The 16,686-nt window shown below is 35.2% G+C and overlaps 1 protein-coding gene across 13 annotated transcripts in view; it reads left to right on the top strand.

The window, feature by feature from the left end:
• The window catches only part of adam15 (ADAM metallopeptidase domain 15), a 49,621-nt gene extending 33,196 nt beyond the window's left edge, over positions 1-16,425 (top strand). Inside the window, exons 20-27 of one of the 13 annotated variants that reach the window (XM_001335282.9) lie at positions 519-569; positions 2,427-2,535; positions 5,227-5,295; positions 5,417-5,497; positions 8,013-8,081; positions 9,455-9,615; positions 9,723-9,835; positions 15,563-16,425. In XM_001335282.9, the coding sequence (XP_001335318.4) occupies positions 519-569; positions 2,427-2,535; positions 5,227-5,295; positions 5,417-5,497; positions 8,013-8,081; positions 9,455-9,615; positions 9,723-9,792 (610 nt within the window). In that variant the 3' untranslated portion in view covers positions 9,793-9,835; positions 15,563-16,425. Of the gene's footprint in view, positions 1-518; positions 570-2,426; positions 2,536-5,226; positions 5,296-5,416; positions 5,498-8,012; positions 8,082-9,454; positions 9,616-9,722; positions 10,252-11,186; positions 12,794-15,562 lie in introns of those variants that run through there. The other 12 variants (XM_073926076.1, XM_073926075.1, XM_073926079.1 and 9 more) reach the window with 12 other exon arrangements.
• The last annotated feature ends 261 nt before the right edge of the window (positions 16,426-16,686 follow it).

Raw genomic sequence — 16,686 nt, 5'->3', positions numbered from 1 at the left:
TATAACGAGAATATATATAATATACATATATATTCGAGTCTTGATTGGGAGGTAACGTCTGATTCCGATCGAGTCTGAAATCACATGATTGGGCCTGATTTTCGATCATATGATCAGATTTGGACATCCCTAAACAAAAGAAAGATAAAATTTTTAACAGAAAACATTCTGCAGAGCCATTATCATTTGTTATGTGCAAATAACCGTTCACTAATAAATAGAGCTTATAAATATCTATAAATATATTAAAGTTGTTAACAAAATATCTTGAATAACAGTTCTATGGTAAACGATGTAGATTTATATTAAAATTGTAATTGATTCTGAATATAAAACAATGCAGAAATTTTTACCCATGTTTCTGAAAGATTTTTTTTCTTTTAATTGGTGTGCTCAATCTAAAGATACAATAAACAAAACCCGTGCAGTAAATCAACAGAAACTCAGTCAGATCTTCCATCACATTCTTCTATCACATATTAAATCATTTATTATGTTGTGTTTTACCCATGGTGCAGTGGAATCACAGTGTCCTACATTGAATACTGTATGAAGGAGGAAAACCCGAGGTATCTGCAAATGTATTGTAGTGCATAAGCTGTATAGCATATTAGCTGTATCTGTACTTTGTTAAAGATTTTTCTCAATGAAAAAAACTGAAATTAACAAAATAGGCACGAAGTCCTCTGTGATTTGCTAGCTCCTCTGTGTGTTGTGTGACTTCAAGCAGAATAGTTACTCTGAAGAGTCTTTGTAAAACACCAGAGATCAGTGGTGATGTTTGTTTAGTATTAAATGTGCAGTGTTTCTCTGCTAGCTGTCTTTCTCGCACAGATCTCCAGTTTCCTATTACTCAACGGTAGATTTAGATAGTGAGATGCATGTTTATCTGCCCGGTTCTGTAACAGTGCATTCCCTCTAATGTTATCAGTATAAAATGGATGTAAAATGGACTGAGGCTTGTAGGGCTGGATCATATGGCTTAAATAAATCAATACCAATAAATGATGATACATTTTTATTATCAGTAAGTAATTAACAAAGATAATTATTACAATAAATGTCCTGATAAAAATTTGAAGGCATATTTTTTTTTTAGAAAGTTATATGAGGTTTTATGTGGGTATATGTGGTTTTTAATGTATGAAAAACACTAGCCTGAATACAAGAAGTACAAATGCACACATGTTGTGCCTTAATGAGTACATTTACTGTATTTATAAACTAATACAACCGTTAAATAATACTGGTCTAATGATAGAATACAATCCAAATCTGTATCTTCCAGTCCTGCCACACTACCACAGTGTCAGATGCTGGTACTTCAGTAAATCAATGCAGTAGGCTTTTAACTGTGTAATTCATGGAACAGTGTTTGTCTGTTTGTCAGTGCTGTTGAGAGCATTGCTTTTTTTCATCTAGCTTTAATCTAAAACTGAAAGACAGTTGTGTTCTTTGATGAATTCTGTGGTTTTTCTTTGGAGCTGGTTGCATAATCAGTTCGAATAAAAGCTAAACTTGTGGTCCACTGCTTTTGCAATCATCATTACAACATTAATCAAACACGTGTTGCCGTTTTATTAAGGACACATTAGATTGAGATAATGATTGCTATTGTTTTATCATCCAGCCCTTGTCTCATTCAATTTAAAGGGTTACTTCACCCCCAAATTTGAATTTTGTTTTTAATTAGTTACACTTATGTTATTGCAATCAACGGAGACCTTCGATCATTTTCTGAACACAAATTTAGATATTTTAGAGGAAATCAGAGAGCTCTCTCATCCTCCATAGAGAGCAAGGGTCATGTGACATTCGAAGTCCAGAAAAGGAACCAAACATTGTCAAAATATTCCATGTGTCTTCAATGGTTCAACAGGAAGCTTACAAAGCTCCAATAACTCTTGTTTGGCTATGTTCGCTAATTATCTCTGCGTCAGATCAAGGTGCACCTTTACTATGTGCAATATGGCAATAGCGTGTTGCACTGCTGACTCAAGTGGCAATACGTCACACTGCCAGTAGTAAACATGCACCCTGATGACCTGCTGAGGACGAGAAAACAAAGGCAAACAAAGTCAATTGGACTATTTTTTGCACAAAAGTTTACTTAGAGCCTCTCATGATTACAGGTGAACTGCTGAAGCCACATGAATGTTTTGACACTGTTTTTTTTTCTAGTATTCGAACATCTCAGGACCTTTGCTGTCTATGATGAATAAGAGAGCTCTCAGATTTCATTATAAAATATCTTGTGTGAAAATATCTTGAGACAGCGGTCTCCGGGAATTGGAATGACATGAGAGTGGATAATTAAGAACATGATTTTTTATTTTCGGCTGAACAAACTCTTTAATTTCTCTATGCTAAAACAATGTATAAAGTGTCCAGTATTGTACATTAAGTAAATATTATATTCCACTTAGGACTCCTGCAATGGAGCTTGCGAACGCTCGAAATGGTGATCAGGCGCAGCCGCTCAGGTACCAGTGGCCTCACCAGAGTGACATCCCCCTCACCCAGGCAATCAGCAAGGTACAGTCAAGCACTGCCAAAAAACAGCACTGCTTCAGAGCATCTGGCCCACACGATGATATGATTACTCGGCTGTAATGGGGTTTAGGGTTACTGAGAGTCAGAATTAGGAAAAATGAGCTTAATGTCCTGAGAGTGGACAATAGCACAGAGAGCTGGTAGAAGCTGGTGATCAAACAGAATATAAGGTATTTTGGGTTTTGCTGGTATTGTTTAATGATTAACAGTGACGAGTCGCATACAAAATAAAAGTTTCGATATACATAAAATGTTTATGTATGTTGATTATGTATATTTTCATAAATTATGCATAATAAAAAAAACATTTACATATATTCATGTTTAATTATTATTTATGATTAATATATTATTTATAAACTGTATACATACTCTCAAAACATGACTTTTGCTTCTTGTTTAAATTACTTGTTTAAAATGAGTTGAAAAGAGTTTTTTAGGCACAGCTCAATTGTTTTATGTTCAATCCACTTAAATTTGTAAAAATTCTAAGTTAACTTAATCTATTTATGCTGGGACAACATGAAGTAATTATGTGGAACCCAGCATTTTTTACAGTGTAATAAACATACACAGTGCACTAAAAATTATTATATATGCAAACTTTAAATTTGTATTCGATTACTCATGATTAATTGTTAAACAGCACTAATATGCTGATATATACTACTTGGATTTAATTAACCAGTACATTAATTTATGATTAGAAAGTTGGTTATGAAGTTGAAAGTTATAAATTGACCACCATGTGGCCTGAACTTTGCTAAATGTGTCATTAAGTGGTTACTCTCTGGGTCAGATAGTGACCATATACTGTACATGATCATCTTTGATTACAGCATGGTTTTCCATTGCATTGTTTGGTCAACCTTATGCAAAATCACAGTGTTTATTTTAATCAACAGAAGCATAATTGTTTTGGCTGAGATCTTTTGTCTGTACCGGGAATATCACCACTATCTGACACTGTCTACTCCAGGTCATCTCAAGACTTTCAATAGGGTTCAATAGGATTCAGCTTAGTTCAGGTTGTGTGTGAAAAGAAGCCTTTTTCACAGTTTGAACCTGTTAAACTTTTTCGTTGTCACCTCAGAATATCTGACCATGAGATACATGTTCTTAGATGTTTTTTTTTATAAAATAAAAAGCTACAAATTGCATCAGTTATTATCAATTACAAATTTAAGAGGTGTTATCAGGTATGAACGTTTAGTTGAACATGAACATTTACATTTTACACTGATAAAAAAATGACTTTTGCTTAATGGTTGAAAACTATTTATATGTGCTGAATTTAAACAAATAAAATAAATTCAGTAATATTCAACTTAATTTGTTTGTTTAAATTCATCCCAAATAAATTGTTTGCAACCATTTACCATAAAGAAATTTTGTAAATCCAGTGAATATTTTTTTCGTGTAAGGTCAAATACTGAGAAGTGATAACTTAATAAAATAATCTAAATAAACCAACAAATGCTACACATTACGATTTTCTTAAAAATGAACTAAACTCCAAACTGTTAAACTAATAAGCTAATAATGTAAGTAAAAGCTTTATCATTAAATGTAGTGTATTAATCAATGTGGAGGTCTTGATTCATCAGTTGCCCGAGGCGATCCTACGTTTAACTGTTGCCTAGGGAACAGATCCAGTGTAATATATTTAGATTTAGTATCGTATTAAAGCCAGACTTCTGATATCGATCCAAACACCTACTGTAATTGCATGTTGTGATTTTCTGTGGTAAATTATTCATTTTTTTATGAGTTACAGGACAGGACAGAGGCAAATTCTAAGTTTTATGACCCAACGTAAGGACGAGCAAAGCTACTAAGGGTTGAAAGTCAATGTTTGGGTTTTAGAGGTCATAGTCCAGATTTTTTTTTCACCTGGTTAAACTCAACATGTTTGTAAAAATTACCAGGATGACAAGGTGAATGTAGTATGAGCAGATTACATTCATACTGACATTCATAACATAGCAAGTACTTTTTAGTAGTTGTAAAATTAGGATTTCTTCAAAATAAGTAAGCTCTACTCATAAGGACGACTAGGTGAATTTCGCATGACCAGATTACACACTGCACAAAAAGTGTTTTTATATATATTATATAGCATAATAATATAGTATAATAATATAGTATTAATTTGCTTACCCTATTGGCAGGTTATTTTGCTTGTTTTAAGGAAAAAAAACATCTGATTTTGGCCTAATATTTCTTAAAGCAAGACAATATTTTTTGCTAGTCTAGAAAATGCTTCTTGATTTATGAATTTTGAGATATTTTATGTATTTTTGTTGTAGTTTATTCATACTACACACACATAATATATAGTAAGTACTTTTTAGTAGTTTTAAATTTCGGACACAACCAATGACAAAAAGATCTGCCTGTTTTATGAAACCTTCTGTGTGAAACACATATGCTGCTTCTCATTTGTCAAATCTTTCCTGCATGAAGTTTTATTTCTAAACAACCTGCAAAAACATCTGACAGTAACTGAAGTTCATTTGCTTCGGCTGCCATTGCAACCCCACCAGTTAACTCTTCATAGCTTTATGTCATAACTCAAACAAGCTGACTAACTTTTCTTATTTTAACATGCATGTGCTGTAAACGCTCACTCGCTCTCTACTACCCCATCTGCAACCCTGTTTATCTTGTCAGGTCCAGAACAGGCCTGCTGCTCCAACTAAACCTCTTCCGCCCGATCCACCTGTCTCTAAACCTGCTCAGGTAAATGTCCTCGCTGCCCAGGAACGCTTGTGAGGAACACAGATGTGTGTAGTGGATTTAGCAGTGTGTGTGTGCTTAACACAATCCAATGCTGTTTCTGTTACTCTTTGTGGTTCTTCAGTTGGCGGCGCATTGGCCCGCCCCTCCTACCAAGCCCCTTCCACCTGACCCCGCCCCCTCAGAGAGCAAGATGCAGTGCAAGGTAGAATGTGCTCTTGCTGCTGCTGGAGCAGCCGTGTTCGACTGTCTGTTCAGTGTCTAGCTTTAGAAACTCGATGTTTGTAGTTTTGAATAGTGTCTCTGTCTGGTTTGTCTACATCTCTGTGATTTGGGTTAAACAGTGAGGATGATGGTGTTTTGTGCATGTGGATGAGTTGATGGTTCCTCTGGAGTGAATGGAGTTTGTAGATCAGACTGAGAGAGAACTAGAGGTCTTAATTCATTAATTCATTCATTCATTTTCCTTTGGCTTAGTCCATTTCAGAGGTCACCACAGTGGAATAAACCGCCAACTACTCCAGCATATGTTTTATGCAGCGGATGACCTTCCAGCTGCACCCCAGTACTGGGAAAGTCTTTAATTTAATTTATTTAAAAGTTAAATTAACCTAAAATTTGTTTTGGAAATATTTTATTTATTTGAATTAGGGTAAATTCAATTAAATTATTATGTATTATTTACTGCTGCAGGTCGTTTTATGTGAAGATAGTTTAACAAAAATCGCGAACATGATTTTTTTTTATAAAATAAAAAACTGCAACTCAAGTGATCTGGAAATGTAAAAATTTAACTCAGTTATTGTTTTTTACACCTTAAGTTATATGTTAAATAATACTTGAATAGAAACTAAAAAACATAAATTCTTAGTGGTCTTTAGTGAAACTTTGCAATTAAGTTGATTTTTTTATGAATGTTTCAAACATTTTTTGACAGTTGAAGATATTTAATAGTGATGTTTAGAACCAGCAGACCCCGTAATTTTATTTTATTAAATGAAATGTTATTTTATTTAGATATTTTTGCATGTACAGTTGAAGTCAGAATTATTAGCCCCCCTGTTTATTTTTTCCCCCAATTTCTGTTTAAGGGAGAGAGTTTTCAACACACTTATAAACATAACAGTTTTAATAAGTCATTTCTAATAACTAATTTATTTGATCTTTGTCATGATGACAGTAAATAATATTTGACAAAATTTTTTTCAAGACACTTCTATACAACTTAAATAATTTTGACCCTGAAATGCTCATTGAAAAACTTAAAACTGCTTTTATTCTTGCCCAAATAAAACAACTAAAACTCTCTCCAGAAGAAAAAATATTATCAGACATACTGTAAAAATTCCCATACTCTGTTAAACATCATTTGGGAAATATAAAAAAATGTGCGTAGAGTAATGAAGTTTGCCCTGTGCGCTCGCAGTTTTTTAAACAAAACTTCTTTGGTGCGTCAATCTTGTAAATGCTATTATTCAAAAAGTGATGTAAAATAGTAATGATTTGCATTCATCAAGTAATTGCTTCGTACTGTTTTTTTTTTTTTTTTTTATTTTTTTTACGGGTGATTTAAAAACACAAACGTTTCGGCACAATGCCTTCCTCAGTGTGTGCTGCAATCTTCTCACTCCACCCTTTTATCCCATAGGCAATTACACTGCGTCATTAGTTAGACGGCCACTCCATGATCAAAAAACAATCTCATTTTCATTTCATTATTCTATGATTAACCACATAAGGACTATTTAGCTTCATATTTCAAACATTACTTCACTGAGAAAAAGCATATCAATTATCATCATTTGCCAAGTGTACATCAATACAATGAAAATTCAACAGTCCATAACAAAAAAAATACATTTGACGGTCACTCGATGATTAAAGACAATCTTACCTTCACCTCAACACACATAACTAACCACACAAGAATTATTTACTCTCACCTTCAAAAACATTTTCACAGGAAAATAGCATATTTACATCAACACAATGAAATTCCAACAGACCAAAACAATAAAAAATACATTTCTTATAGTCTAGACGGCTACTCGATGGGTACCAACAGTCTGTTTTTCATTTCAGTATATCATAATCAACAACACGAAAAATATCTTTACCTTCAAAAACATTATTTTATAGGAAAATAGCATATCACACACTGAGGTAGGCATTGTGGTAAAACATTAGGCCCTATCATACACCCAGCGCAATGTGGTGCACTGCGCAATGCAATTGTTGAAAATTGCATGAGGCGCACAGAAAAGCTATGTGAAAACTTCCACTATTACGAAATCCCCATAGTGGACGTTTCCACATAGCATTTTCATTCCGTAGCATTGAAGTTCCCCTCCCAAGGGGGAACATTATTCATATAGAAATATAAAACATAATTTAACCTTAGTTTAGTCTTACCAAGTTGCTGTGGAAGGTCTACACAGCTGAGTTTTTGCACACGTTTGTATCTCTCCCAGTCTTTCTGCAAGTGGAAAACCAAAATATAAGTGCAGCTGCTTGCTTTGCATAGTCAGAAGAATCAGTTGTGCAATGCATGGCCTGTGATTCAGTCTGGTCTTAGACAAACTAGCCTTGTGGTTAAGGGGTGCAATCATGATGCAGTAGTTGGTAATTCCCAGTGATCTCAGTAAAAACCCCCGTAAATTAGTCTCACTCAGCGCCTGCTTTTCTCTGTCACATGCCTGCATCCACAACACTACGTCCAGCCTACAGGAGCTCGACCAGCAGCACCAAGCAAACCTCTACCACCTGACCCTGTTCTCTCCAGCAGACAGGTATAACCACAGCCCTGTTGAAGAGAGAGTTGACCCAGAAATCTACACCTACTCAACATTTACTTGAACTCAAGTGCTTACAAATCTTTTGGGGTTACTTTTTTGTCAGTGTTTAAGTAATGGAAATAACACACTTTATTAGAATAAGAGGCTATTTAGGCCAAAAACAAATAGTGATAGATTCTAATCACACTAAATGCAAATAGCAATGAGGAACCAAGTGAAAATAGCAGTGTTTTTAACGTTATTTTATTTTTGTTTTTCGGTGCAATCTTTAGCCTATCTTAGTCTTTAAAAAAAGAATTTAAGATTACTAATGTTAAAATATGTGTTATGTTATTTTTTGCTGCTTTTTTAAAGATGAAGATCAGCTTAGGATTGGGATGTGTTTCTTTGTACCCAACACTGAATACTATATATAAACATATTCATTTATTTATTTGTTTTCCTTCTGCTTAGTTTCTGATGCAAAAATATTATTTTATTATTTATATACTCTTCGATTGTATTTACATGCTATTTATTCCAAGTGGAAAAGCAGGAGTTCGCACATTAGCATTTAGACTACATTATGAAACAGTACAAAATAATGTCATATTCAGTGTAAATAAGGACATTTATCAAATTGATGCTGCTTTATAGGAACTCTTTACTCCTGCCCGTGACTATAATCATAAACACTTTGTTATTAAATAACCATTTGGCATTATACTAACAATGTTTTATAGTTTATTATTGTTTTATTTAAAAATAAAAATGTCTGATCTGGATGTTGTTCGTAATAATCAGTAGCCAAAAAAACTATGGAAGTTAATACCCACAAACAATTTTCAGAAAATCTTTCCTGCAGGCACTGGACATCTACCTGACGTCTTATTGACCTTGTACCCAATGTACCCCAACGTCGTGAGGACGTTGTCGTCAGAACCCAGCAGGTTGACGTCAGAACCCAATGTCAGGCCGACGTCAATATCCAGTGTCCAACCAAAAATCAACCAAATTTGATGTCGTTATTGGATGTCAAAATAATGTTGTCCTTAGACGTGGGCTAGACATTGAATTTTGATCACCTGACATCACGACCTAAATCTAACCTAATATTAACGTCTTATGATGTTGTGTGCCTGCTGGGTTCTTACGTCTTCAACTATAGAAAGTCAAACAAGTTTGTGACCACTTGAGGGTGCTTAAATAGTGAGTAAATGTTCATTATTTGGGTTAACTGTCTATTTAAGAGTGGCCCTCTATTAACAACACTAATCTGCTCTTCTTCTAATACATCTAAGACTTTTGCTGTTCTTTTAAACTGTAATGATTAACAAGTTGAACTTGAGATTAAAAAAGTCTGAAAAACTGTCCTTATCCTATTTCAGAACCCTGTTCCCCCTAAACCTCCTGTTCCCAAGAAACCCCTGCCTGTGGATCCTTCATGTCACCCTCCTGTCCCTCCGCTGATGGGACATCCAGTATCTGCTGCTGCATCTTCTTCTTCATACTCCTCAAGAAATTCTGCGTCAGCCGCTGCTCCCGCCAGGTGAGACCGCTGAAGCTGTTTTAGCAAATCATTCATATGAAGTCTGTGCAAGTGAGTAAACTAGCTTGTAAGAAGGAATCTGATTGAAATTGTATTTATTTGTACAGGCCTGCTCCTCATCCGCCTTTACGGAGACAGCAGTACCATGGGAAACCCCACTCTTCTCACCCCGTATAGTCAGGAAGGAAACACCGGCCCTACTGCAAATTTCTGCACTATGGTTTGTTTTCAGTATTTTGTCTTGTTTTCCAGTAAAAAAAAAAACATCTGAGTTTCTTGAAAGCAAGGTAACTTTGATAATACGTTTTAGGTTTGTTTTAAATATAGATTCTGATTTGTTTATTAATGAATAAATTAATTAGTTAATATATGAATATAGTTTAATATATTCTTTATAAATGTTGTATATTTATTTTATAGACTTCAAATATTCTTTCCTTTTCAAAAAGAACAAGTCTACAACAAAAGTCAAACCAAACTAAGAGATTAATAGTCACACAAGTCCTCAAGTAAATAAAATAGCCAGAGCTCTGTTCTCTGTAAAAAAATGCTGGGATCTTCATGATCGGTTTGTTTTGAGACAACATGGAGGAATTTAGTTTACTTATTAGTTAGGCCAAACAAAATCGGCTGACATTTTTTGCTATTTCTGCACAGAATATTGAAAAAATCTGCAGATTTTTGTGGAATCGCATAAAAACTTAATATGTTAAATTAAAAAAAAACAATACATGTTAATCAAATTAGATCTCAATTAGATCCATTTATTTGGTAAACAAAGCAAGTCTCTTATAAAATGTCTTCTAAAAGACGGAAAATATTACTTTACAAACTTTATTGTAAATGAATCTTATGAACATTTTCTTATTAATTAATAATATTAATAAAATTCATAAAAAAAATGAATAAATATAAATGTACACACAAGTAAATAAATAGACTCTATGGAGGGATTTCTGTGCGCGAATTCCGTGTGGGCCTACTTATTAGTAAAGTTAGTAGTAGCTAGTGGATTGAACATAATACAAATACGTTATCCCCCAAACAAGTCAAGAAGTGTGTTGTTGCTGCTCATTTTAAGTAAGTAGTTTGAAAAAAATGCAAACATAATTTTTTGAGTGTTGTAAGGATGACAAAAAGTCATTTGTATGTGTACAAAAGGTACATTTTTGGCTGGTTTTCATCAGCTCTCTAATGCTGTTCATTAAAGTAAAAATTTCTAAGATGGCCAGTTCAATTAGGGCCGTACTCACACTAGGTACAGTTGCCTCGAACCGGGCCAAAGCACGCTTGTCCCCCCTCCCGTCTCCCCTGACGGCCCGCACTCACACCATATCGGGCCTCGGCACGCTTACGTCATCGCTGCTGCACTGTTCAGTGAAAAGCGCTCTCACTCACTCAGCAGCACAGTGGAGATTTCTCTCGTTTTAGTCGTGTGATATGCAGTGACATGCAGTCAGATATTTTGCCAAACAGTCCTTAGGGATGCGGTGACACGCAGTCAGATATTTCGCCGAACAGATCCGCCACTTTTGCCGCTCATAAACAATCATAATTTTCTTGTGCTGCAGGAATGTGGAGGTTTGCTGAAGGCGCGCAGCTGTCGTGCAGTAAGGAGTTTGCATCTTTAATAGCAAGCAGTTTGCGTTCACTGAACAGTAAGAAAGATTAATAAAGCCACATGAAACAGTCCCTTAAAAGTCACGTCTCGCTTTCAGTTTCTGGCTTTTTTGGCGCGTTTTGCACTCCCACACAAGCGTACCGCGCCAAAGCCCAAGTGAACCGCGCTCAGGCCCACCTCTTCCAACCGGGCCAGGGCCATCCAAGTGAACCGTGCTTGAGCCCGATTCAGCGCACTCACACTTCTCAAACAATCCGGGAAACGGGCCTGGGCACGGTACGGATGGCATAGTGTGAGTAGTCCCTTAATCAGCAGGGTTTGTGCAGAGTGCAGATTTCATTATTGAAGCTCAGAGATTAATCCTGAAGGACAGTAATATAAGATGATGTAGCAAAACATTTTCTATTTGACAACTGTTACCCTATAAGGGCTAAATGATAAACTGTAAAATCCAACTTTGAAAATTTTTAGCAGTTTTAAACAGTTCAGATATATCTATAATTTACATTATTTCTCATTATTAACTGAACGTAAAGAGACAAAACATGGTGTGCCTTGCATTTAGCAAATATCTCAAAACAGTCCCTACAGTGCAAAAAAGCACAAGTGATTAAATACTAAACCAACATGAACATTCAACTCGCTGAATCTGCTTCCATGCTCAAATTACAACTACCATATCATTCACCCTCTCTCTGAAATACTACTCAGAGACAATTTAGCTGGATTCAGTTAACAGGATTCAATTAGCAAGTGGAACTCAAAGGAAGATGTGGCAATTATACAAAACCATTACAACAACAACAAATATTGGGTGAACGTTTGTTGTAAGCTGAGCACTGAATGTGCTGAAATTTGTGCTGTTGGTTTAGAGGTCATTAACACCAGTGGTTCTCAAAGTGGGGGTCGGGACTCCTAGGCGGGTCGCGGGACAATGAGGGGGGGTCGCTTAGCGGTTTCCAAAAATCAACATTTTATTAATTACCATAATTTATCCATAACCTACTGAAGAACAAATAAGTAGTTAAAGGGCACCTAGGTTACCCCTTTTTTCAGATTTAATATAAGTCTTTTGCGTCTCTAGAATGTGTATATAAAGTTTCAGATCAAAATACCCATCAGATTTTTCCTTATACCTTTTACAAGATGCAGTCTTATACTGATTTCCAGCAGGGGGTGGTTTTGTCGTACTGCGCCTTTAAGCCAATTCTTTCCCGCCCACTGTTTCTACATGCCTCCTCCCTCAGCTGCGTCAGACAACAGACAGACTTAAAGGAAGGAGGTCTCACGTAGCGTTTGTGAGATACTACAGTAAGAACTAACCTTTACTAATCAGTATTGTGAAGTTGCATAGATGAGTAACACACAATATCGTTACAAAGTTAACGCGCGCGCACGCACGCACGCACGCACGCACACACACACCGCAGATGATACACACACACACACACACGCAGGCAGGCAGACAGACAGAGCGCACTTAGCCTAGTTAAGGCTAACCTCAAGTGTGGATATCTGTTATACTAATGTACAAAATAAACCTGATTTAACTTCCACAAACCGGGATTGAAGCGTCTTCTTTTATAATTGTTCTGACACGCGGCTGTGCTGATGAAGTAAAGCTGAAGTAAAAAGCTGTAATTAATTACACACATACTCTGTTTTAAAACACTTTAAACATGTGAAACTTACTCCTAATCACATTTGATGATGATTGCTGATCCTAGCGAACAGTACAGAGCTTTTTTTCCCGGTTGCTTTGCGTATGTCTGTCTGGTCTTGTTGACATATACACGCGACTACCGGAACATGTTAATGCGCGCAGCTGTCAATCAATTCGGTGGGCGGGGGAATCGCACACCTACGTAATGGTGCGATCGATTTGAAAACAGCTCCAATTGGCCGACACTTTTTTTTGTAGTTAAATTGAAAAAAAAAGGACTGGGTGTGTTCATATCACCCCAGTATGACGGTCTATACACTATACCAACACACAGATCTGTCCAAACAGCTTAAAAAGTAGATTTTTTACCATAGCTGCCCTTTAATAGTAACATTGCTATCATGTTAATAATAAACATTAAAAAACAACATGCAATTAAAAAGCCATCAGCCTTTAGAAATGTTTTGTTTTTGTGACCCCAGGGGTGATTACGTTATATTAAAGACACAGCAATAGCGTCAGACATTGATTTTATGTCACCTCTCTGACACCTTTAAGACACTCACATACTGTACATTAAAAATAAAACAGACCACAACTGAACATAGAGGATGGTCTCCGAGTGGCGTTCTCAAAAAATAAATTGACGAATAGACTTGGGCCTATTGGTATGTATGCACCCGTTGTGTGCAAGGTTTATATATGTATAACAACTTTAGAGGGTATTGGGAGTTGCGAGTCACTGGCATTGTTATTTTGGGCGTCGCAGACTAAAAGGTTTGAGAACTCCTGATTTACACAATTAAAAACTAATGCACTTTATTTGTTCAAGTATATGATAACAGTATTTTGGTGGTTCGAAAATAAAAAAATGCAAAAAAAGTTTTAAACTATGTAATTGTGCATTCGTGAAAACTGTGATGTCATGCACAGATATATTTCGTGTTAAGCCTAGAGCAACTCATGAGTACTTGACAACAGTTGCTGACTGCAGGATTGTATGTATGTAGGCGCAGTGTTTCTTTATAAGTGACATCGCCACCTACTGGCCAGGCATGCAGAATTCATCGTCATCTTCTTCAGTGTGTGGCTAATAATCTCTCTGGGCTCTATTTTGACGATCCATGCACAAAGCACAGTGCGCAAATGCTTTCAGGGCGTGTCAGAATCCAGAATCCGGGGCGCATGGTCTAAAAGGGTTAAGTTTATTTTCTTAATGAGTTATTGGTGTTTTGAGAATAAACCAATCAGAGTCTCATCTCCCATTCCCTTTAAAAGCCAGTTGCTTTGCGCCATGGCACATTTGCTATTTACATGATGTAAAATAAGTGTAAGTGGAAAAACTGAGCATTTCACTAGCAAGCAAACAGTTAAACAGCATCTACAGCGCGAGAATGAGAGATAAATGATCTACTTTCACTTTCGCTCTCGTGGATAGGGAAACCTTGTACGCACAGACATCAATTAGCCTAAAAATAATTCATTTTGTTTGTTAAACGCAAATATTTATTTCAAAACTATTTCTAAATTCAGTTCTAATTTCCAGCAAATGAATAAATGAACAATAATAACGAAGTGTGTTCAAAAACCTGAGTTATATCCTAATACACATGCTGTGCACCATATGGTCTAAAACCTGACAGGACAAATCTAAGCTTGTTTTTAATAAAACAAATATAAATATGGATATGATAAATAATACTGCTAATAATAATAACATTATACAAAAGTAAATTGAATAAACTGAAAAAGCCTCCCGAGATGAAGAAGGCATGAAGGCAGTGGGTTTTCATATTTATGTAGGCTAGAAAATAATATGTTTTGTAATATTTTAATCCTTTATATTTATATCCTATATATATATATATATATATATATATATATATATATATATATATATATATATATATATATATATATATATATATATATATCCTTATTATATCCTATATATCCTTAATATTTTAATTCTTTTTCATATGTAAAGATATTTGCATATTGCTCTACATCTTGTGTGTATTAAGCAGTGTGTAAACAAGGCGCAACTCTGTGCTCTACTTTAGACCGGCTTTGTTTTGGTCTATTGAATAATCGATTATAGTTTCTCAAAATAGCAACGCGCCAGCAATAAAAAAACATTTATTAATTTATGAATAAGATTGACGCAACTGATGGGGATAGGTCATGTGATAATAACAAACGGTGGCTGCACTACACCTGAATTTCATTAATACTACTCCTATTAATAATATATTAAACATATATTTCTAATGCAAAATCTAACAAAAAGTGCTTAGGTGTAGCTTAAATAATGTGTCTGTGCTCTTTGGGAAAGAGGTTCATCAGAATAAACAGCAAAAATCAGTCCAAAGTACTTGAAAAATGTGGGTAAAGTAATAAAAAAATAATATTTTTTAATACTTTTAATACTCTTTCCACATTTTTTGAGTGCCTTGGACTGATATTTGCTATTTAAACTTTTCTGATGGTTGTGAAGTAAATCTAAGTCAAATGTAGTTTCTATTTCTATGTAGTTTGATTTAACCTGATATTTTTACACAAATTTTGTTAGATTTAGTTAGCATATTAGGAAGCCAAATATGAAAAGGCAGTTCAAGAATTATTCTATGATAGATTTTATTTTATTATTATTATTAATTTAGGGACTTTTACTGGAGAACAAGACAATAACACTGATTTAGGAAAAAAGCCGTATGGATAATGTATGGATCCACTGTGGGAAACAATGTGACGAAGACTTGCACAATTCTTTTTGCACTGACCATGAGTGAGGATTTGACTCTGCAGGGTGGACATTAAACACCTTACAGGCCTCTGTTGCTCTGCTTCTGAATCACAGCTTCAACTTTGAACTTATTATGGGAGGAATTACGGACTCCAATAAAGCTGAAAGGATGCTATCAACCTGAAGATGTTTTCAGAGTGGACAAACAAAAGCTTTTGAAAGTGGATATACATTCCTTTTGCGTTTAGACGCTAAGTTAAACGCATGGACATTGGATATGATGAGATGATGCCTTGAGGAAGGATTTCTTTCTCTGAGATGCTGTATGCATGATCGATTTGCCTGCCTAAAACAATGTTTGTTTGTTTGTTTTTTTCCTACAGAATCTCTTCGGTGCCTAATTAAATTAGACTTGTCACATTTTAGCAGTGATTGTTCAAAATAGACACAGATCTGAATCCCAGAACTTTTATTTCTATAGCTGAAGGTTTTCAGTAAACTCTGTCTGATTTAGTTCATTCCATTCAACCTAGGTTGATTTTAGTACAGACACAAACACACACGCGCACAAGATCACTGTAAAGTCTTTACTGTAATAAGTCTTATATCAATGTCAGACTACAGATTGTGACTGTAAATGCTGCTGCTGGCTGGTTGAAAGATGAAGATTGCCTTTTTTTGATCAAAGCACTGAGGAAGGTCGATGAAAATATTTAAGTGTATTTTGAAATATGCAGTATTTTTAATGCAATAAACATGGGATCTATTTTTACAGTTGAATGCAGATTTGATTGACTTAATGTGTTTATGATTAATCCTTGTATTGTATGATGGTTATTTCTTGTGTTTATCCAGTCGTTTAGATTTATCTCACAGGTTATGACCGTATGAACATGTGCTAACAGGCAAAATTAAGACGTAAAATAATATGACAGAGAGATGTGACAGCACATTTTTTATGGTGCGAGTTGGCCATATAAAGTTAATGATTGTGATACTAGACTGATGCTCCTCAGGGTGTTGATGTGAATTTACTAGAGA

This window comes from Danio rerio, chromosome 16 (assembly GCF_049306965.1).
Source record: "Danio rerio strain Tuebingen ecotype United States chromosome 16, GRCz12tu, whole genome shotgun sequence".
NCBI classification, from domain to species: domain Eukaryota; kingdom Metazoa; phylum Chordata; class Actinopteri; order Cypriniformes; family Danionidae; genus Danio; species Danio rerio.
Note: the sequence above shows the minus strand (reverse complement) of the source record. Positions and strands in the feature narration are given on the sequence as shown.